This window comes from Echeneis naucrates, chromosome 22 (genome assembly GCF_900963305.1).
Source record: "Echeneis naucrates chromosome 22, fEcheNa1.1, whole genome shotgun sequence".
Classification (NCBI taxonomy): Eukaryota; Metazoa; Chordata; class Actinopteri; order Carangiformes; family Echeneidae; genus Echeneis; species Echeneis naucrates.
This window is the reverse complement of record NC_042532.1, coordinates 4,191,172-4,214,944: the sequence shown is the minus strand read 5'-3', so window position 1 is coordinate 4,214,944 and position 23,773 is coordinate 4,191,172. Positions and strand designations below refer to the sequence as shown.

Here is a 23,773-nt window from a genome sequence, read left to right as displayed (position 1 = left end):
GGTGGTATTTGCTACGCTTAATTCTGCTCAAATATTAAATTCATTATCATCTCACAGTAATTCAGATTTCATAGACATAAGAAGGGTTAGGGTTAGATTTTTTTATTGTTCTCTGTTGGTATCATCTATAAATCCTCTTTCGGATGCGTTGAAATAATCAGTAATGTTTGAGAAGGCCTTCTTGCACATAGTTGTTGTGGGATCTGAAACCAAGATCCGTTTTACCATTGACACTTATGAACTATCTGCTCTGTCATAGGATTTAATATGACGGCGCTATTTAGAAATCTGGTTTACATTATCGCAGTACTGTATTGTCAATAGTGAAAATGCAAAGCCAGTTTTCAGCTGTGTTTTAAATAAATTCAGAGCAACCCAAATAATAGCTTGATGCATTAAAAAAAAATCACACTGCCTTTTGAAAGTTCTGTTGCTGAGTGATGGCGTATCTGTATAGCATTGAGACATGGCATTTAGTAGGAAAGCAAGTTGCCCAAAAGACATTGTTAAATAATTGCCAGTTTGGGCTTCACTAATGCAGTGTACAACTGAAATCTGAAAAGGCCAGCCAGTGCTTCCACGCAGATAAACAATTATGTGGCTTTTAAATGGTGGCTGTATTATAGCTTGATATGCTCTTGAGGATGAATTTAAATGTCAGACATAACAGCTCTAAAACAGAAATAACCAACTGAAGAAGTGAGAAAGTGTTAAAATATTCATTTTTATTCTTAGGATGTTATTTTATATTTTGGATATTTTATGTTTGTAATTTAAACAAATACTTTTTATGGATGTTTCTCATTAGATGTTGTGTATTTTAATGTTTCTAATAGCATATTTTCAAATTAATGCCAAAGGTGGGTAATATTTGCACCTTAATACTTTGAGTCCCTAAATGATGGCAGGAAATGCTCATCCCTCTTCTGAGTTTGCTGACACAGCAGACTGAAACTCCTCTGTTGCAAGATGTTAGATGCAGTTGCAAAAGAGAAGAACATTGTAGATCAGTGGTTTGTGGGATATTATCTAACGTAAGTGTTTTGTGCATATAGTCCTCAACTCAATCTTAGGTCACAGAGAGTGGGAGCTTTTCTAATTTAGGCTAATAAAATCATCTGCAACCAAGGTAGCCACTATCAAATGTTCATTGATAGTTTGACTGGCCTTAATATTGATTTATATAAACAGTTTTTTAAGTTATTTTTGGGGGGGCACCTAATGAACAGGAGACCACAAGTTTTTTGTCGGCAATACCAGTTCGGTTCCAGCTGGTGTTACTTGCTGCATCTCATTCCCCACTCTCTCTTACCCATTTTCTTTCAATCGTCAAGCTGCCCTATCTAATAATGCAAAAGAAGTTAATTTCTGAGAATCACACACCTTTATCTGACAGTGTGGCAGAGACAAGAAATAGAGAGCCATGGTAGGGGCTGGCATGCAGACACCAGCAGAGATTTAAACCAGGGGACACCTGATCAGAACTTATTCACCTTAACATTGAGCTATCTGGTTGACCCTTACATTATCATTTAAATTAGTTTAAAACTAAGATATACTATCTATTCATTGAGGTTTTCTGTGTAGGTTACAAAAAGGTTTTTGATATTGTGTGGTATTTTTTCAGCATTAGCCTTTCAATATAGCTTTTATTGTTAATGGAATCTGCATTTTTTTCAATTACTTTCACAGACGCAAAGTATTTATGCATAACATGGCATTCTTATCGGCAGCACGGTGGCATAGTGGTTAGCAAAACACCACAATAAGAAGGTCACAGGGTGGGGGCCTTTCCGTGTGGTGTTTGCATGTACTCCCCATGCCTGTATGGTATTCCTCCGGGTACTCTGGTTTCTTCCCATCGTCCAAAGACATCATGTTTGGGTTAATTGTCCATTGGTCTGGGTGTGAGTGTGAGTGGTTGTTGGTCTCTGTGTGTCTCTGTGTGTTGGTCCTGTGATGGACTGGTAACCTGTCCAGGGTGTACCCCGCCCTCACCCAGTGTGAGCTGGGATTGGCTCCAGTTTACCCGTGACCCAGAAATGGATAAGCAGTTGAATATGAATGAATGATTGAATGAATAACATTGTGATTTGTTATAATTTTATCAGATGGGACAGAGCTGCAAGTCAAAACTGATTTATGGAAAATTAAAAAACTGTTCAACTCCACCGATGTGTTCACTTATGTTTATCTTTCGGATAAACCATATTGAAATGATCATATCAAAGATTGACAATTGACCACAAATTGCTGATCAGAGGAGTTATTTTTGCATTTCTTTGTTGTCACTAGATAGCTGATGCCAGCCCAAGCAGCTCTTTACAACCAGTCAACTTTTATTTCTTTCCTTGCTAGGAGGCACTGGTGTTAGTGTCTCTGTTTCCCTTCTTTCTTCCACTTAAGTTAACATGCTAACCAGCTAGCCCTTGTCCAGCTAGTTTGTCTTGCCAGTTTCCCAGCGAACAACAGTAGCATAGTATTTAAAGTGGCTATTTTGTGATCACCCATGCCTAGAAAGTTTGACCAAACCCAACATCTCCACTCTCCCTTTGCTGGCTGAGCAATGCTTTTTTCTGCAGATCAATGTCCATAGCATCCAGCTGAATCACATTCCAGCTGCAACAGAGCTCCCAGACGTGATTCACTGCTATTATATCCATTGTGTTTGTGACCACTTCTCCACAATCCATACCTGACCCTCAGCTCTTTGCCTCTAATCTGCCTTCTTTACATGGCCAATGCAGTTTTGCCTGCTCAGCTAAAGTATTTTGAAAGTGATATATTAATTTTTGAATGTATACAAATTACCACAGTTATTGGCAGTTGTATTTAATTGACAGTGATTGAAACTTTTATCTTCATCCCTCAAACAAAGCAAAAACAAAAAACATTTTTGCAGGTTTATTTGATGTTTATGAATTATGACACAAGCATGTTCACCATGATATTCATACAGTCCAGAGGGTGTTTACCGTGACTGGAGAGGAATGAACCTGCGGTTTATCGATTGAAGTCTGTAATTGAAAGTAATTGAGCCTCCTGGTTGGAGATCCAGAACTTGTATCTGATTTTCCTCTTTCAAGCACTCCATGGATTTGAGAAACCAGCTGTTAAATCCTGACAGCTGGTTTAACATCTGGTACTCCCCAGCTCCAAGCCTGCTGAGAACAAGTATCACATTGAGGAAGTTAAATGGAGTCTGGATGAAGCTGCATGCTAATATGCTTTCATCTCACTCATCATTTAGACTGTCACGAAGAGAGGACGGACTAACTGTAGCTGTGGTATTGAAATCAAAGGACACCTGCATACTGCCTTGTAAACGAATAATGTTAATGCAGACAGTTTAATGTTTTTAATCATTAGTGCCTGTTATTGATGTCACAGGCCTCCGTGAAAAAAGCACCTGTTTTGCTGAAAACATTTGCTCAAGATTGCAGCTGCAAATATGTGGCTTTCTTTGCAACAGCAAGCAATGCTATGCGATTGTTTGATTGATTATTAGTTTATTTCTTTGTTTCATCTAAAACTGAGGTCTACATTCACAAAGAATTGTAAAATTTGTGGCTTCCAGATCCCTGTGAACATGAAATTACCAGTCTCCACTTAATTGCATCACTCAAAACTGGATCTGTGCCCTAACTGACATTTATCACGTGTAAGAGGAATTAGTGATATTCTAAACTATAGAAAACTGGCATTAAATGAAATTCACTGCCCTTGGATGATGAAAAAGTTAATTGTTTCTTTGCATTCAGACCATGTTCAGATCCCTTCAATTATTTCAAATTTTCTGACTTATTCTAAAGTCTAAAAAATAATTCCTCATAAGTATTCATTCAACATCCTGCAGTGAAATATGAAATAGATGAATAGATAAAAATAGAACAATCAATATTTCAACACTTAAGCTCACTTTTCTTGTGACCTTCCTTGAACTGTTCAACTTCAGTCAGCCAAACCAAACAGATGGCAATGTATAAATGCCATGAGGAGGAGCTTCAAGACAGGATTGTGTTGAGACTCAGATCTGGGGAAAGATACAAAATCTGTTACATTGAAGGCTCACATGAGTACAGTGGCCTCAATCTTTCTTAAAGAGAGAATTTGTGGAACAACTAGGACTCATCCTCGAACTGGCCACTCTGCAAAACTGACTAATCAGAGTAGACTGGCCAATGGTCCCTCTGGCTTAACACAGGAGATCCCGTTTAGAGATCAGAGAAATTTCCAGAGGTTTCTGGTAATCTTTCAAACGGGGTCTGGATACTTTGTGAACATATTAGGAAGCTCTTGTTTTTTTTTTCTTTGAAAAATGAAGACATGTTTGATCATGATCACCTTTGATGTGATCTGTGTTAATCAAACACCACCACAGGGTGGGTTTATGAGCAATAAAGCGTTGTGCTTATATAACCATAAATGTATGATGTGCATGGCATTTTACTGGGTATGGGTAATGTGATTTAACACAGTGCTGTCACATTTCCCATATAGTATTTTTAGCACTTTTTTGAGTTTCATGTTTAGGTTGGACATTCGGGCTGCCCCCCCCCCCAAAAAAAAAAAAAAAAAAAACATTAGGCGAAAAGACTGCGGTCTTGAAAAGTGCCAGTTCTTTGGAAAGTTCCCAGTTATACTGAAAAACGGATGTTACATTGCAAATGAAAGTCTAAATAAGAACTTGTTACTCTGCTGAAATAGCACACAGTAAACCACTCCAAGCTAATGAATCATACTTATCATACATACAAAAAACACTCATCCATAAGGAATATGAGATTGTTATGTTGTGTTACAGCACAGTATGGCAGCATTTTGCCTGGAATACATATGACTGGGCATGTGGCCAGGTGGACATACTTGAACCTTAATCTTAATCCTAAAAATAGAAAGCCCATGGAAACCAGAAAGTATTTTATCCATGTTCTTGTAAATATCAATTTGCGGTGAGTGATGCCCACACCCTGAAACACCCTGAGAGCTAAGTGTAAATATTTGAACTTATGACATAACCATTTCTGCTAAACCTTGGTGACACCCTCCCACTGGTTCAACTTGTTTGTGGTTCATGAGAGGGTGTATATGAAGATATCTAAAAGCCAACAAATGAACAAAGAGATTTATTTTGTTGTATTTGTGGAGCTCCATTGACACTATTAAACATGTATACATGTATTGGCTTGCAACAAAAAAGGACATAGTGCATAATATTACACAATATAAGAACATAACTTGTTCCATATGATCTGGAAGTGCGAAGATTGTGTGGGCATGAGCAGTTCATCGCTCTCCACCTTCTGTTTTGTTGCACCTGTCAGGGCATGGCACCTTAAGCAGGAAAATCAGGCAGGACCTGAAATAATGCGACAAAGTCATAACTGCAGCAACTAAGCTGCTGTAGCTCGTGTGGCTAACAGGCTAACAATAGCATTGCACAAGCAGCATTACATACCACTGTTGTATTGTTTCCCTTAATCATCATAATTACTGTCTGCCATATAATGTACCTCCTACTTAGTTAGGCTTAGTTCAATAAGCTTACCATTAGGAAAATGCTCCATGTGGTACAGGACATTTTGACTAATTGTGCTGTAATATAAAAATGGCTTATTTAATTTTCAGTGTTCCAAAGTGTTGCACTTATATTTTATATACCTGTTTCAAGGCTTAGGTCTCCCTTGAAAACAACATGCTGCATCTCAATGGGTTTATCCTAATTTGAAATAAAATTTTTAACACACATATAAAGGATGCCTATCCCCCAGCAGAAGCATGCTGATGATGCTGATATGTAGTCATTCTGAAACTTTCACACTCTCAATATGAGAGAGTAACACACCAAGACATGCACCAAAGCACTATCAAGCCTGGGCAGAAGATGCCAACTAATAAATATGGCTATCAAGTTTGTCTCTATAAACAACAGACGCATGTTTTACCTTTTACTGGAACATCATGATACTGACCACAAATGGAAATAGAGTGATTGGTATTGGCAGGGACTTTCCTAAATATGACAGAACCCTCCGCTTCTGTCATTAGTATGTAGTGCCTTGCATTCTCCACCTGTTCCAGTTTCAAACAGAGGCCTAAGATAAATAATTGAAAATACATGTGCATCAGTGCAAAGCATTCAAATTGTCAATGTTTCTATTCAGGACATGTAATACAGCTAAATGATAAAAGTAATAAAGTGTATATATAATGGGGTCAGAGGGCTCAGGTATTTGTTTGAATAAAGGTTGCAGTGTCTTTATGTATCACCCATCTTAACCCCTGTCAATGCATCTCCATCTATTGACCTATCACTTGCAGTGACAACCCCGGTGCTGCATTGACAGACGGGTTGTCGGAAAGGTCACGCCCCAAGGTGGAGGAGTCAGGCATTCTCTGTTATTCCATGTTGTGACACATGACTAGTGGCACCCGAGCCTCACCACATGAGGTGGTTAGCAGAAACAGAAAGTATGAGCTCCTTGACCTTTTATATATATATACACATATATATATTGCTTCACAGCAGGCCCTCTCTACCCTTCCTTGCCTTTTCTCTTTTCTCCACTATGTTGTTTTCTTTCACATTTTCAATGTCTATTAAACAACTGCAATACTCAGCTTGCAATCCTCATTTGAGCTTGGTAGTCATCAGAGACATCTTAGTGCCCTCGCATCCCATTGATGATGACGACACACATTTGGCCCATTAAGTCTTGTATCATATCATAACTAGGTGTGGAAGCATACGCAGTGACTAATGTCACAGGATGCCTCTGACGCTTGTGAATTGATAATCATTTGAACATGATAAACAACTACAATATTTCTCACTGTAACTTAGTCATTTCTTGCCTCATGACATGGAATCATGGAACATATTTATTCAATTTGTCTCATTGCAATGATGATGATAATGATGCTCTAGGCCATTTAGTTTCATTGAATTATCTTATTTATTTATTTATTTTATTGTTGAATCAGTGACTTATGCAATTATGGTGAAAACTTACAGCATTTGCAGCAAATTTAGAATGTATTTATTTTTTGTGTCTACTTGTTTGAAAAAGCCCACACTCAGTTATTGTTGTTCTCTAGATCTGAATGAGTACATATAAATCGATAATGCACTCATCTTCAACTGGGAGATTATAATTGTAAAGTGCCTTTCAAAAGACACGTAACCCTGGAAGCTTGTGTCACCTCCTTTTGATGTGAGGACATACATGGCAAACAGGGAAGAAGAGGAGTGGTTGGAGAGCACAAAACTCAGACTCCACTCCCCAGCACTTAATGACCCCAAAATGACCCCCTGATGCCCCCTGAAAGGCCTTGGCCATCTCCCTTCCACTTCAACGGATCTGCAATTCACAGTCACCCCCCTCCCCCCACCCTCTCTGCGCCCACCCACACTAAATCTCTGAACGAAGATTCCCACCCACCTGCTTGTACCCCTAGCTGAGCATCAAGAGGTTTTCAGCATTACAGTCTCAGGAGAACCCCCCCCCACCCACCCTCTACGTCCCCCATCCTCCGTCCCCCCACACTTCTCCACGCCTCCATGGAATTACTTCCATCTGGCCTACTTTCCGCCCTCGCTCAACATCACGTTGGGCTCTATCTATATGTTGTTGTTCTTTAACACCTCCAAATGTCCTTCGTAATTCTTTGTTGTTGTTTTTTTCTCCCTTCAACCCTGATGTAATTCAGTTTTCATTTACCTCTCCATTCCTTGGCATTGTGTGTGCCTTATTCTACCTCCTCTAGGCCTTTTATTAACACATTGGTGGCTTCAGGGTAAAACTGTGTCTCTATATGTTAACTGTCTGTGTTCATTTGTGTGTCTCGGTCTTGCCTCCCCTTGGCTTGCCAATGACTCCAAGCTCAAATCTACCTCCTTCCTTTATTTGTCCAAAGCAACATAGAAATGCACAAACAAAGGAATCATCATTAATGGTCTCAAAGAAGTAGAATGTAAAAACAAAACAAAAAAAATAGGAACTTACGTAGCACTAGTTAAACATATAGTTTCTCCATCCATCCATTATTTAACGCAACACTGCTGAGATACTCTGGAATATCACTTATAAAGTCCTGACTATGAGACTATGAGACAGGAGAACTGCAAGGAGTGTATGTACAAAATTTTCATGTCTCGTAGCTTCTATGTGCTCTCACAACTATGTCCTTTCGACCAGTGACCAAGTAGGCAGCAAATGCGAATAAACATTACATTTTGATATGTGCTCAAGAAACTCTTCATGTTTACCAAATGATTTGTATTTTCACTAAATGCCTTTTATTTCACGGTTATTTTGGCCCTAACATGCCATTGGTCCCAAACAAGGGAGGGTAAGGGGCTGAAGTGGTTCAAATGACTGGAATTGTCTCATTAACAGTCCAGTGAGACAAAAACACACTGCAACATTGTCAACCAAGCAATATTAATGTAATTACAACTATCACCCCCAGAAAATGCCACAGTAAGCAGCGCGTTAAGCCCCTGCTTGTCCTTGCCTTTTGCTTTTGCTCTCAGTTTGCAGTGAGTGCTAATGGTTTCCAGTTTCCCAATTCACAGTGCAATAAAATCATCAAATTAAATTTGAAATTTAAAGATGTTGCACATAATCCTGTCACCAGTCAAAGCTTCTCTATATTGCGTCATCAGTGTGAACATATGAGATGCATTCAGTGTTTTTTTTGGAACACACAGGCACACAGTTATCCATATGCAAACATGCTTGAGTCACTCTTGTGGCTTGAAGCCGTGGCATCATACACTTGAGATTTACACGGGCTAAGTACAGCGATGGCCAGATCATTGCAGTGACATGCAATCAGTGACACACCAACAGTGACGCTTGGCCATAGTCACACGTATGACTCGTATTTCTGTGAGACATGATCGGTCTGTTGAGGTGTCTCAATGGCGCATTCAATGGTCATCTGCCAGTCACTGTTACAAAGAAGTTAAAGGTTCTGGCCAGCTGCCCACCTCCTGAAAAAGAAGTTCAATCCCCTTTTAATGGATTCCAAACACATTGAGCAGCTGGCAGTGTTGAATCATGTCTGCGTGATTATTTTTGTTCTTCCCACTTGATTGTGTGCATTTATTTTTCCCAGCTCAGATGATTTACATTGACTGTGCTGTGGGCCCAGCTGAGAATGTTAACCTATATTTCACCCTTGGTTATGACTCAATGTTAGGTGTCTCATTCAATCTCATTTCCAAGCAGTGGATCCTAAGCATGTGGCTTTTTAGGGTGGAGACATCATTGGCTCATTCTTTTGCAACAGGCTGCACTTGTGACTTGTGTTTGCATCTGTACTAGAGAAAAGCATGAAAACAGCATAAAGAAAATCAACTCCCACCCGCCTTTGAAGTTATCAAACAATAACCAGACTTTTGTAGAAATGGAGAATACTCCATCAATTTTCCCTCAGCCTGTAACATTAATCATCACATTATGATTATTTTTTGTTTGTTTTAATCACCTTAGATCCTGGGTTTACTTTTTTTTTTTTTGCATATTATTCAATCCTATCGAATATGAATTGATCGAAATAAAATTCCTACGTATTAGTATCATTTCATACATTACAGAAACATTAATTTGTTAAAATTCTATGTTGCAAATAATGGCCTCTGTGTGACCAAGTTTACTTAAAGTCTTAATGTGCAAAACTACATGTATTTGTATTATTTCAGTAACATGTCTCACAGCTGCTGTTACTAACCTATGAAAACTTAAAGCCGCGTATGCTCAACACAGGACACAGATGAGCACTTTCTAATATTCGCTTTGTGAACACACCCTGTGCACGCTGTGCCAACAGGGCTGCATTCAGGTGTGGGTGGGTGCTGCTCTACCAACATTGGTCCCCATTGGAGCATGAGTGCTCATAATTGCTCTGCAATTCTTCAAATGAAAAATGAAGATTTGGCACGGGGTGCAAGTATATGGCGACACAAAGTAGCCAGGTTAATCATTTACTGTGCCTGTTACATAACCCAAAGAATTGATTGATGAAGAGTTTGACATGGCGAAAGCAGGTATTTTAGAGGAGACATTAGGTCCTTTTGGACATGCTTATCAAATGGGTTGTGTTACCTTGCGCTTGCGCTTGCATGCGCTGTGATTTGTGGTGGAGGAAGCAGGCTCATCTTGGCCCTTAAGTGCACCACAGCTTCACTCATCCCCTCCCCACAAGCAGTAGCACTACCACATGATTAGGAGCAATATCCTCAATTCTCTTCAGAACATTTCATGTCATGTAACGAGACACTTTGGCAGCCGCCACCTTGACTCTGTGCTTCCTGTCCTCAGGATGTGATGGCATCAGTTGCTGTCCAACCTATGAAAAGTTTGACCCAAGCATAACTCTGTATATTAGACTTCCATTCATTGTGTATTCTAGTAAAGGACTCAAAAGTGTTGTTGAACATGTTGACATTGAACACAAGTTAATTCTCCTATCATCTTCTCATTGTTGACATTATTTGCCCTCAAATGAAAGTAAAATGAATAAAGTGGAACCCCTGTAGTTTAAATCTTGTTGCCAACACTTTACTCTTCCAGGATTTTAAACATTTAATTTGACGCCATTAATATGAATATTGACCTGAACAGTCGCAGTGTGTACATACAGATTAATATTTTCCTCTATTATCTTCTGAAACACTCTACATATATATATATTGCTATACCTTGTTATTACACAGGTTTTCCGTTGTTGCTGCCCCATGCTAATTAAAAGAAACATAAATGATGGAAAACAGCAGCATTCTTTAATCCCTCCCTTCTCCCCTTGGTTAACATTCATAAACTGAACACAACATTAAGCTTTTTTTAGGCCATCAGACAAGTGAGTCCAAAACCTCTGTTTTGTTTTTGGTTTTTTTATGAGTCAACAGACATGGGCAGTAAACTGCCAGCAAACATGTCAGTACATCCTAATCAGACATTCAGTGTAGTATACTTGATCATGAATGCTGCCCATGTTCATGTTTGAACTGGACCTGGGCCTCTAGTGTCTGTAGAATTCCACTACTTTAGCTCTAACTATAAGTATAAATATCATCAAGGACGGAACATAGTCAGGCTGCTGCAGTATGCTGGTAGAAACCAGAAAGGCAGTGCTGCAGGATAGAAGTGTCAGCTCTTTAGTCCTACAGGTTTTTTCAGGAATACCTATTTCAGAAAACTCTTTTGTTTGTTCAGTATAAGAATGGAAGGCATTAAACAGACACTGACACAGATCAAATGGCAGCTAATAAAAATAATTTAGCCAACTGCTAGCAGGTGGCTCAAATGTCATTTTGTCCCCTGCCTAAAGGTGGGTACGTGTTAGACTATTTCTTTCACCATAATGAGACCTTGAGAGCTTTCTTTTCCAATTCTTCAGACTCACAATTCAGCTCAGTGGTATAAAACGTTTTTCTGATGTAGTTTTTTATTGGAAAGATTTTGCAAGTAAATATATATATATATATTTTTTTTTTTTTATTTTTTTTTTTTTATTATTATTATTATTTTTTTAGTTATAAAAAAAGGTACTAAAAGAAACATCCCATGCATGTAGACAATGTTGAGTCTTGTGAAGTAAGACTAGTTTGAATTGTCCTGAGCTTAGCATCAGTGTTCCTCAAATCTCCTACCTGGATTTCAATCACTGACCATTACTTGTTTTCAAGGATTGCTTGTGATGTTGGAATTGTTGCCCAACCAGTTGTTTTTCAGGGTTGAAGCAGCACTGTGTCCAGCATATGTACAGGGGCACTCAAAGCTGCTCGCCTAGAAGCTGGACATGTCCTTGCGCAACAACCCTGCTGTCAGTCAAGCCACCCCACTACGTTGGGCATGACATTTAAAGTTGGGCGAAGAAGGCAGACAAAGTGCCCTTACCTCCTCCATACTAGCCCTGCAGTAAAGCCCCTGTGTAGCATTTGTAGATGAGTGTGTTTGTGTGTGTTGTGACTTTGGCCAGACTTGGTCTGGCATAAGGACAGCTGTCACATCTCCAACCTGTCACATGCGATACAGAGCAGATGCCAGAGGCCGGGGCATCAGGAGACACAAGAACGGACACAAGGAAAAGTGTCTGCACGTTTGTTTGTGTGTGTGTTCATGCACGCATGTCTGAAAGAGTAAGGAGGATGGAAGATGCGGAATGGTGGCCACGTGAAAGGGTTTGACTGGGAGGCACTCGCTAACCTTGACGTCCGAACACACAGGCGCACACACTCTTAATCTACTTTCTTAAATCCAGTCCCCAAGTACTTGAGTCACATTCTCTTGGGGCATGTAGTAAATACTGCCTCAATGTCCAACTACCACCCCTGCAGGACGCCCTCCTTGCAGTCTTGCAGTGTCTGACCTAGGCCATTTCCGTGCTCATTACTTACCAATGAAGAGGTCTCTTCATTAAGGTCCTGCCTGTGGCCTGTGGAGCTAAGGCTTTTTTTTTTTAATGTTCGCTCGCCACTAAGTCTTTATATAAGCAAGCAGCAGATGCCCTCAAGTGTATTTGGTTAAAAGGGCTGAAGATGTGTGTATGTGTGCACAGAAACATTAATGGCCATTTAGGGGCTTTTATTTCATTACAGAGAGAAAAGCTCCTCTGTTTCAATTTAAGTAATGGTTTCAAGGCAGGCAGGTTAAAAGGTCGACTTTTGTACTCATTAGGGTATATTTTCACAAGCTTCCTGTGCAGATTTTCAAAGTTTTTGGAACAGAAAATTATGAGTTTTCAAATGCCTGCAAATTCTCACCGAACTGCAAAGACATCCTAGTGGAATCCAAGATCAGAACCAGCTGTCAATAAATCATTTATGTTTACTTTGTTCCTCACAATTATCATGAAATGCAAAAGCTGCAAAACAAAAACGTCTTTAACAAAAAAGCTACAGCATTTTAAAAATGCACTGGGTCCAAACAATAGGTCTTTTTAATCGTTCTTTGAGGTATACTGTATATCACAAATCAATTTAAGGACTTAAATCAAGTGCATATTTGCTCAAATACACAGTAGCACCAAACATTGTCAATAATATGTGAATATTTCATGCAGTACATTCAATGGCACACCTAACCAATATTTTCATATTTTGGCATTTGGAAATGAAGCTACAGCAAGAAATCAACAACACACTTCATCATCAATGATGAGTGTGACACATTAATGAAATAAAAAATGCAGCATTTACTAGGCAACAGATGTGATAAAAGAGTCGCATAATTAATACATTTTGTGAACACACGCCTTGCTATTCCTGATTTTGTGGTACACAAATGCACATCCATGTATTTGCCTCTTAAGTATGTTGCAGATCCTCTTGGCTTCAAAAAATAAATCTTAACACAGCAGTGCTGACCATATTCACTCTTAAATTCCGTGATTGATAAAGACATGTTCTGAAATTCCTTCAAAATAAAGGTAGAAATGTCTCCTACCTATGTTTTTGATGTGAAACAAGAGCGACAGTGCTCCTTGTGGTTTATCAGTAACTTAAATTATTTGTGAAATGCAGTCAAGTAAATGAACCCTCTATGATGATGCCTGCAGTTTTCTGAAAAGGGATTTTTAAGCTAAGGGAGAAATGCTCTGTTGTTGCCATATTGGCAGTGCCTGACTCTGCCCCTAGCACCATGATATCAAAATTCAAATCCAAAGATGGGCAAAATGGTGGGACATCTGTGGAGCAAAGACCTCTGTGCATAACAGTTTGTGGCGAGCGTATGGTCACCCAGCTGTTACTCAAGGCGGACACACTCTCCAATTCTGCAGTGTTTAGGAGGAATTCCAGGTAATGACACTTGACAGTGTCATGACAGTGCCCCAGAGTCTAGATGTGTTTCTTGGAGTGAATAGTAATGCATAATCTTTCAACTGAAGTGCCTCGCAAAGTTTTTTTCTCTTAAGTTTTCATTTGACCCTGTAAATCAGTGTAAATGTTTGTTTCAAGCACTGAACTATTGGGGATAAAACTTGGCTGACAGTTTTCGCCCGTTTCTTCTTACTCACTTACTCACTCACTCATCTTCATCCGCTTTATCCGTTTCTGGGTCGCGGGGCTGCTGGAGCCAATCCCAGCACACATCAGGCGACGGGCGGGGTACACCCTGCACAGGTCGCCAGTCCATCGCAGGGCCAACACCCAAGGACAAACAGCGACCAACAACCACTCACACTCGCATTCACACCTATGGTCAATTTAACATTGCCAGTTAACCTATACATGCATGTCTTTGGACGGTGGGAGGAAACCCATGCAGACACGGGGAGAACATGCAAACTCAGCACAGAAAGGACCCAGGCCGGGAATCTAACCCACGACCTTCTTATTGTGTGGTGGCCGTTTCTTCTTAGTTTTATTTAAAAAGAAAAAGAAAAAAGTTTGAGGTTACGAAAAAAGAATTTGAAGTTTTATGCATAGTTTTACCAACCCAACCAAAACTATTTTTATTTGTGCAGCTTCAGCTCCCCTGCACAGCGCATTAATTTAAAATGGCATTAGCAAAAAGTTATATGTTCTGCCTTTAGTTTTTGCTTGTTTATTTGATGCAGTATGACTTATGACAGCTATTCGCTGTCTTCTGGGACAAGATGAGTCTGAATCATTCCACAAAAAGCCTGTCCCTTCAACACCACCCCTGTTCTGATCACATCTCAAGATGGTCCACTGTAGCCCACACTGAGCTGGCCCTATCACCTTCCTGTTTGTTTTCATTCATCTGTTTATTGTGTTCCAGTCCAAAGGAAGCATTCATTAAATCCCCTATAAATATGAAAACAGAATTTGAAAGCTACAAACTGGAGCAAAACAATCATTTCATAAAAACCCTGCACCCACCACAGCCCCCTTCCCCTAGCCCATCTATGTCTGTCCCATGTCATCAGTGGCAGAAGCCGTGAGCGCTGCTGTGAGACAGGGCAGCTCTTGTTTACTAATGCACACTATATTGATGTGAGCTGATTCCATCAGGCAACACTTTTGGATGCCACACACCCTGTTGTCCTTCAATGCCTCCGTCCAACTTCTTTTGTCCTTACCTTCTCATGTATCTGCCGTACCAAGGAAGGAAGAGCCTGGAGCACTGTATATTTAATTAACCTAATATCTACATAACATGCTATACAGACTCAAAGACAAAGCCCTGAATACCTGCTGATATTTGTCCTGCTGCAACAAATTGTTATTCTTGTCATTATTTATGATTTATTCATTCTTTTTTTTTTTTTTCCTTTAGTTTAAATCTGTTGTGAAATCATTAGATTACATGCAGAGACAATTAATTCCGCTCCACTTGGAGGGAACGTGTTCAGTGAAGGAATTTTATCTTCCACCCACTCAGACATATTTTCCTTAAACCAATGGTCACTTTAGTTTTTGATGAACAGACCAACACGTGTGTAATTAGTTAATAGGTCTGATCACATTTTTAAGCCCTTACTGCAAACTGGTTTCACTTTGCCTCTGTCCATCATGTATGGTGGGTAGATTTCCTCTCACTACAGCGTGCAGCGATTATAACAAATGGGTGACTTCAAACCATCTGTAAAACATTTGATTAACACTGCCGAGCCTCTGTCAGGAGAGAGAGCCTAGAATTGTACTTGATGTGGAATCAGCCTAATGACAGTGCTTCGGAAGTAGCCACGCTCTAGGAAAAACATCACAGAATGAGAAATTAGAACCTCAGAGAGACAGATGAGGTTTGTAGTGAGCAGCTCCGGGTGGCCTCTTCATCCGTCTCACACATGATTTGATTGGTGCTCCCAGTCATCAGCTCAGCCTCATGGTGCAGCTGTTGAAGCTAATGTGGCATGAAACAAAACAGATGTTTCTTCTGGTGTCTTTCTTCTTCTCCTCTCCATCTCCGTCAATATTTTGGGACTTGAACACTAGTTGAGCTACCCAGGGTTGGGTTTCCATCAGACATGAATTCTGTAAGCAGCATCTGAATCCTTTTATCTATTCTATCTATTATTCTAATAGATTATTCTATTCTAATCTTTTATTCTGTTCAAAATGACAAAAGAATTGCAATGTTTAAGAAGCATCATACTGTAGCGAATAATGTTTGCTACAGCAAGCAGTAAGTAAAGTGCAGCAGAGGTATATAGGAACATATTTGATCATAAACTAAAATAAAAGACCACTTAAAGCTATTACAGTCCATTCTGAGGAAACAATGTTTGTACCAATTTCAATGTCAATCCATCCAAAGTTGGATTTAAAAATATCAACATCTATAGTGCTGATTTAACCTCCACTGTCAGTTTGTTCCACTTCTTTGCAGCATAAAAGCTAAATGCTGCTTATCCATGTTTAGTCAGGACTCTGGTCTGGACTAGCTGACTTGAGCTGATGGATTTAAGAGTCCTGTTAGGTTTATATTCTCTAAACATATCTAAGATGTATTCTGGTCCAAAACCATTCTGTGACCGTTCTATCTAATGTTGAAAATTAGTAGCAGGGTTTAAAAATCTACTCTGTGACTGTCTGGGAGCCAGTATAAAAAATTTTTAAAGTTCATTACAGTAATCAAGTCTACTGGAGAACGTATGGTTGAGCTATTCCCGGTCTTTTTGGGTGACAAATTATTTAATTCTGTTGACGTTTTTGAGTTAGTAAAAAGCTGTCTTGGTGGCAACTTTGATGTGTCAGTTAAAAGTGTCAGATCTGAGATCGAGACTCAAGATATTTACTTATGGTGACCCTGTTGTGTTTGTTGCAAACAGAATAATCTCAGTTTTAGCGTTATCTAATTGAAAAAGATTCTGGTTCATCCAGTTGTTTATTAGCTCCAGACACTGACACAGTGAGTCTATTGGGCTGCACTCATCTGGTGACAGGTACACATAAAGTTGTGTGTCATCTGCATAACTGTGATAATTGATATTAAAGTTCTGCAACATTTGACCCATATCTAGATTGAACAGAAGGGGTCCAACAACTGACCCCTCGGGGATTGCACAAGTCATAGCCATTCATTCAGATTCATAGCTGACTATCGTAACAAAATAACTCCGGCCTTCTAAATAGGATCTGAACCAATTAGGGACCTCTCCAGAAAGTCCAACCCAATTTAACAACCTGTGCAGCAGGATTCTGTGAGCTACAGTGTCAAATTCAGCACTGAGATCTAGTAAAACTAGCACTGATATTTGACTGGAGTCAGTATTCAGCCTTATACCATATATAATTTAACACTTTGACTAGTGCTGCTTCAGTGCTGTGGTGAGGTCGGAAGCCTGATTGAAATTTTTAAAGATAAATACAACTTTCTCAATAATGTTGGATATAAAAAGAGTTTTGAGACAGGACATATAGTCAGAGGGTCTCTTTTTTTAGAGTGACTTACAGTAATGGCAGCTATCTTTATTGGATTTGGAAAAATGCCAACCCATACCGATGAGCTGTTTCCTATTTGTAGGAGATAAATTTTTACTAAGATATAACAGGGAAAAGAGATTGACCTATGGGGAACAGTATCAAGAATATAGCCACGGGGCTATTTAAATGAGTCCCAGCTCACATTTCAATGGTATTTTGTATATATATTGTGTTTTCACTGAAAATGCATTCCATCCTATCTCTCTCAGGACACAGCTCTGGATCCTGGAGAGGATGTGGCCCTTCTCTCAGTGAGCTTTGAGGATGCTGAAGCCACCCAGGTCTTTCCTAAACTGTACCTGTCCCCAAGCATTGAACAGTAAGTAATAATTCACTCAGGCTATTTTTCATTGAAAATAATGAAAATAATGATGTTTCCGTGTCGCCTGGGTCTCAGGGATTTAACATAGTTCACTATGAACTGCCTGAATTTTTTTTTTACCTATTTAAAAGACCTATTTTAGTTGTTTCTGCCACCAATAGATGGTCTCCAATGAATGCTTGCAGGGAGCAGGTGGTGATGATTCTTCAGTGCAGATTGAAGGCTACACTGAGTCACTATAAGAAACACGCAAGGATAGCTTCAGTGGAGGAAGAGATGTCATAGGGACATGACTTATTATTGGCGTTATGTTACACTAGTGGAGACAGCTCTTGGTTCATTGTTTGATGCTGTTTTTGCATCTTTTCATCTTGACTGGAAAGTCAGTACCAGGTAAAGCAAACTTCCAAATAGATCCTCTCACCAAGGTTTTTTGTTCAAAATAAACCTTTTTTTCATAGAAAGTTTACAAAAGTCGTGTACTGTCTCCATGAGGTTTCTCCTGTGAAGGTCAGACTAGAGGTTTGCACCTGTCTTTAGTTTGTTTCATTTTTGTATTTGAGTTTTGTATCCTCCATTAGGTGGAAATTCTATATAAAGATAAAGAACGATACACGTTTGCAGGTTTGTTGCAGTAACCCAATTTTAAAGACAAGAGTAATCCCCTGGAGGGATGGAAAAGGTCAGGAAGAGGTGATGTCGTCCCTCTCAGCTCTGCTCCTGATTTCTAGGATATAAGATGTAGTTGACGGATTAGCGTGAGTTTGCTGTGAATCCAGCAACATATTAAGTCATTGTGAATAATCCCACATCCCAGTGTCTGGACTCATCAGTTGGTTCCTCAAAAACAATAAGGGAAGAACAAAAAAATTAGATTGATGACACAGAGCGTCTGAGCTAGGCATGACTGGATGTCTCCCGACATCTGGGGTGTTAACAGAACAGAGTCTGCGTGTATATGTCTGTCTGTGTGCGTGTGTGCACAGGCTTTTGTGGAATGTTTTCTGTGAGTCTGTGGCTCTGTGAGAGTGGGTCCTTCAGCTCTGTGCGCATTCTCTTTGTTCAAAACCAATTTTTTTGTCTTGTTAGATTTAGTGTGTATGTGTGTATTGGTGTGCATTTGTCAGTTTACATTTGTGTGTGTGTGTGTGTGTGTGTGTGTGTGTGTGTACGTACATGTGTGTTTGGATGCATGCATCCTTGTGGGTTTTTATATCCCCAATGTATGGCTATTTTCATGGCTTTGTGTGCACGCACCAGTATTTGAATAGGCGTTGCTCTCAACACAGTCTAGATGAGTAGATAGATGTGTGTGTGTGTGTGTGTGTGTGTGAGAGAGAGAGAGAGAGAAGGTTTGGGGGGGACAGAGACAGGTATGGGCCCACTCTAACCTCAGGGCCCCACAGTCTGGGTTTGGAATAATCTCAGGCTGATGTTTATTTACAAGCACACGCCCTGTCGCATCAGGTTAAGAGACCTCTGCTCCCCCAAACCACCACCACTCTCTCTCATTCTATCTATCTCTCCTCCTGTATTAACATGTTTTACTTCCATTCCATTCCATGTTTGCACATTACCCCTCCTTGTCTGCCAACTTTCACGTTTCAATTCAATCACTTTTGCATGCACACAGACACAAACCATCACACTCACATATGTTGAAATTAACTAAGACACGGCCTCATCCCCATGCAGGCAACAAAATGCCCTAACTACACAATATAAAAGAGAGGTCACCTACCTGCTGCTTGTCCTACATAATCCTCATTTTGTCCGTGCTGTGCATGTGTAAGAGAATATCAAAGCAGTATAATGACAGATGCTGCTGGTTCTTAGTTCTGTTAACACTGATTTGAAACAACCTCCAGGATGTTTCATTTATTTATACAGTTGGATTGAGGATGATTACAAAGATACAAAGTGTAGTTTTTATATTAATATTCATATTCTTGCTCAGTGTGTTCCACATGTAATGTGCCTACAGAGTCATATTAATTGTGCGTTTCAGTCAGGAATGTTCTGTTGAGATGGACAACATTCTGCACTGAGGAGACTAAAAGTACAGAAACCTTCAGGGAGCAGATTTGCGTGTTGATCACGTATGTCTGTTTTATGATGAAGATGTGTTTACATGAGACACACTGACCTTACTGAGGCTTCAGACCAGACTGTAGCTGTTGCATTTTGTGATGTTAGAGGCTCTGCTCTGCTGCCAGTTGTGTGAAGAGAACAGACAGAAGGAGGCTAAAGGCAGTAAAGTGGAGAGAGCAGGATGTGGGGAAGCTACGGCGCAGGGGATAGAGAAGGGGTGGTTGCCGGCTAGAACAGCAGGGAGGGGGGTGTAGATAAAGCAGGAGATGCTTCCAAAACCAACCCTCCTGATCTAAACCCTCTAAGACACATGTGAAAATGCAGAGGCTTAACAGTGCTGCATCGAGCCAAGTTCTCATTTAACACCCTTCTTCTCCTGCTTCATTTTGCCTTTTTGTCTGGAGATATTTGCACATATGCATATCAAGGCTTTGTGTGAATGTACTCCACTACATGCCTTTGTGCACCTTTTTGTCAGCTGTGTGGGAGTGTGTTAATTCATGACCCAGGGCGAGAATGTATGTCTTCTTCACCATTGTTTGAAGACAAACAATTGCATGTGTGTGTGAGTTGGTGCATCAGCGTAAACGTATTGGATCCACTGTGGATGCCACTTAATTTAGCATGCAAGCCAGCCTTTTTGCTGTACGTGTGTTTATGCAGATCTGTTACCCTGTTACTTTTCCCTTCATATCCTTACTGACCCTTGTTAGTTTTTTGTCTTGTGTAGCTGCCCATTATCTCTGCATTGGCTCCAGTGAAGAGGAAAACTCATTTGTTGCAGTGTGCCTGCACATTTCTGTTTTCTAGCAAGCATTTGATAGACTGCGACATTCAGGAGGTTCTGCATTAACCCAAGCTTCTGCAAGTGGGTTATCTAATGCCAAGATCAAATTTGCATCAAAATTGTTTTGGAAATTCTTTAAATCAGTTCTCATTTTATAAATGTTGAATGTAGCAGCTGTAGAGAAGTTGGCTCAGCTTCAATTTTGGCACCACTGGATTTGAGTGTTTTTACAAGCTGTCATATCAACTACATCTATTCAGTGTCAAAATATTCTAAGCTTCTTTATATCCATAATCTTTCTGTCATTTTATCTTTTGATCAATCATCTTCAGTGCAGACATCCTCCATCTGTCCACACATCCATCCATCCATCCTTCCTTCCTTCCTTCCTTCCCTCCTTCCTGTCCTTATTACCTACACTGCTGTTCTGTCTGTCTTATAGTTACAAGATTTCAGTCAGTGTGACAACAGTGGTTTCTATGGTAACAGGAAGTGTTTAAGAACCAAGCGGCCACTAAAGTGACAGCTATTTTGTCAGAAACATAAATCAGCAGCCTGTTTACATTGCAGCCAAACAAACTTTTTTTTTTTTTACTGAAATTAAATGATAATGAGCTTTAATGATTGTTGAATTGGTGATCAGGTTTTATGCTTGGAACGGCATGGTGGTGAGAAGTTTAAGGTACACCGTCTGGGTCATTGTGGTTGCTCAGGGTTCAGCTGATGCCTGTCTTTGCAGCATGAGTTTGAAATGCATCATTTGTTCATCCATCTTCACACACATCAGACAAACAGATCATGATAATGTTTCTGTTTCAATCCAGCTATCAGCAGAGGCCCTGAACCACTTTGCATTTCATTTCAACTATAGCCACTTTACCAGGACACAATAGGTTTTAAGTTGAGGACTGCTGAAATGCAGGTGTCCCACACTCAATATGAGTCCTAAATGCATCCTGTCCTGCTTTCACTACACGGGCTGTGTAAACATCACGATGGCTGATTAACAAAAAATTTTAAAAAATTACACCAAACAGCCTTATTTCACAGAGCCACTTTTAATGGTGGTCAAACAACCATGGTCATCACGAACAATGATTACAAGCTGTATGCTGTATTTTCAGCAGCTGCTTCCCAATAAAAGCCAGAGTGTCTTTTGAAAGCTTTTCATTTTAGATTTGCTACAGCAGGAACCTATAACCGTATTACAGCTCTGACACAGTGTGAAGTGAATGAACAGTGAGGCTGTCAGCAGTGAGATGACATTACCTCGTGAACCCCTCATGCATGGCAGACTGAATGGACAGGTAACACCAATGCCAGTAAAAACTATTGTCGACACATGTACTGTCAACACATTGATTGGCATTGCTTTACAATTGAAGCCTATACTCAACTACATGAAAATGACTAATGGTGAATGCACAGAATCACTTCAGCCTTGACTTTGCCGCCACAGGCTGTCATATCAACTAAACCTATGTTGAATTTTTCTCTCTGTCTCAGTGTACATCTAACAATTTATCCATCGTCTGATCATTGAGCAGACTACATTGTTCTGTTGCCTGCCCATTCACCCATTCACCCCCCATCCTATTCCTTGCCTCCTTATCCTGCACACCTATCCTGTCTATCTTACTTTAAAAAAAAGGGTACTTTTTTTCAGTTTTTAACTCTTGTCTTTTCTGTAACATCTTTCCAGCCCCCTCCTCCTCCTTTCCCTCCTGTTTTTCACATGTCTGCCGCCTGTCTCTTTTCTCTCCATCTTTCTTCGTTTTTCTATCACTCTCCTCTGCTGATCCCTCTGGCTGATCCTCAAAGGGAACTGAGAGAGTGAGTGGGACTTAAAAGAGAGAGAAGCGTTGTGCTCTACCCAGCAAGGTCGTCCCTCGCTCGACTGAAATGCAGCGAAGGGAGAAAAAAAAAAAAAAACACATACACAGCACAAGGGAGAGCAGAGCTTTTCCCTCTCTCTCCTTTCTCTCTCCTCCACCTCTCTACTCTTCTCTCCCATCACTCCTGGGCTGTTTGATATCTCACTTTTACTCTCCTTCAGCAGGGGCTCGGATCTAAGAGCTGAGAACGCAAACTCCTAAGCCCCCTGAGCTACAGTGTTATACCTCTATTTCTATTCCCTTTTCCTCTGTCTTTCTTGCTCCGTCTGTTACTTTTTCTTCCCTTGTCTTCAAACAGATCATCACTATAATGTTTTCTGCTTTACAAGGGGGAGAGGGGTGATATACCCCCACAGACACCCACATTTTTACCAATAATGTAATGTACAGTTTACATAGACTGCTGCATTACTCCTCTCTTTGATGGCACTGTAACACTGTCTTTGCTTCTTTTTCTGTAGAAAGTATTGATTCTAATAAGTCAAATGGATGTTACTCTGTAGGCTTAAAGATTCACCTGCTTAAGATTCAGTGCTTATTTGTTATATAATGTTTTACAGGCTGCGGAGAGGAAATATACTGTGAAAGCCATGGTTTTACGCTGTGTAGCTCCTGTGTTTTCCCCCCCCCCCCACTCTATTTAAACTACCTGTTAAAAGTTAAAAGATGTAGGCATTTAGAATTTAAGAAATTTCAGATAGAATTTTTTGGCAAGTGTTGTGTGGAGGTCACGGTAGGATCAAACCAAGTAAGGAGATGGATTTTCTTTTCTTAAGGAACCTAATATACCAATGCAATAGAAAGAGCAGAGAAATGGTGGGGTTACTAGGTTCAAGTGATTGGAGTGTGGTGACTCTGATTTATGTACAGTCCAATCAAATATGAACAGCTGTGGTTTCGGAAGATAGAATTAAATCACCTCAATCTCACATAAAACATCAAACAACTTCTGTGCAGACAAAATCCCCCTATTCATCACATATCCCAGTAAACTGGCTTTAAAAGGACCTTTCTTAATGCTAGCTTTGCTTTTTTAGATGTGTTATGGAGCAAGAGGCATTATGCATTGTCATAGGCTGTCTATGACAACTATCAGTGTCCAACCATGCCATGCATGCTCTTCCTTTTATAAAGATGTTGGTCTGGCTTTCTGATGCCTGCCTCTTTGCGTTTGTAGCTTTTATGCACAACAGTAAGGCATGTTAAGGGCATTACAATTTCACCTCAAACTCAGCTATAGATTAGTACTCCTGTATGGACAATGGTGGCATTTTCTG

General features: G+C 40.0%; 1 protein-coding gene across 1 annotated transcript in view; it reads left to right on the top strand.

Annotated features, from left to right (window-relative positions):
- babam2 (BRISC and BRCA1 A complex member 2) overlaps positions 1-23,773 on the top strand; it is a 71,590-nt gene that overhangs the window by 29,190 nt on the left and 18,627 nt on the right. The window contains exon 7 of the mRNA XM_029493430.1: positions 17,611-17,720. Within this exon, the coding sequence (XP_029349290.1) occupies positions 17,611-17,720 (110 nt within the window). The remainder of the gene's footprint in view (positions 1-17,610; positions 17,721-23,773) is intronic.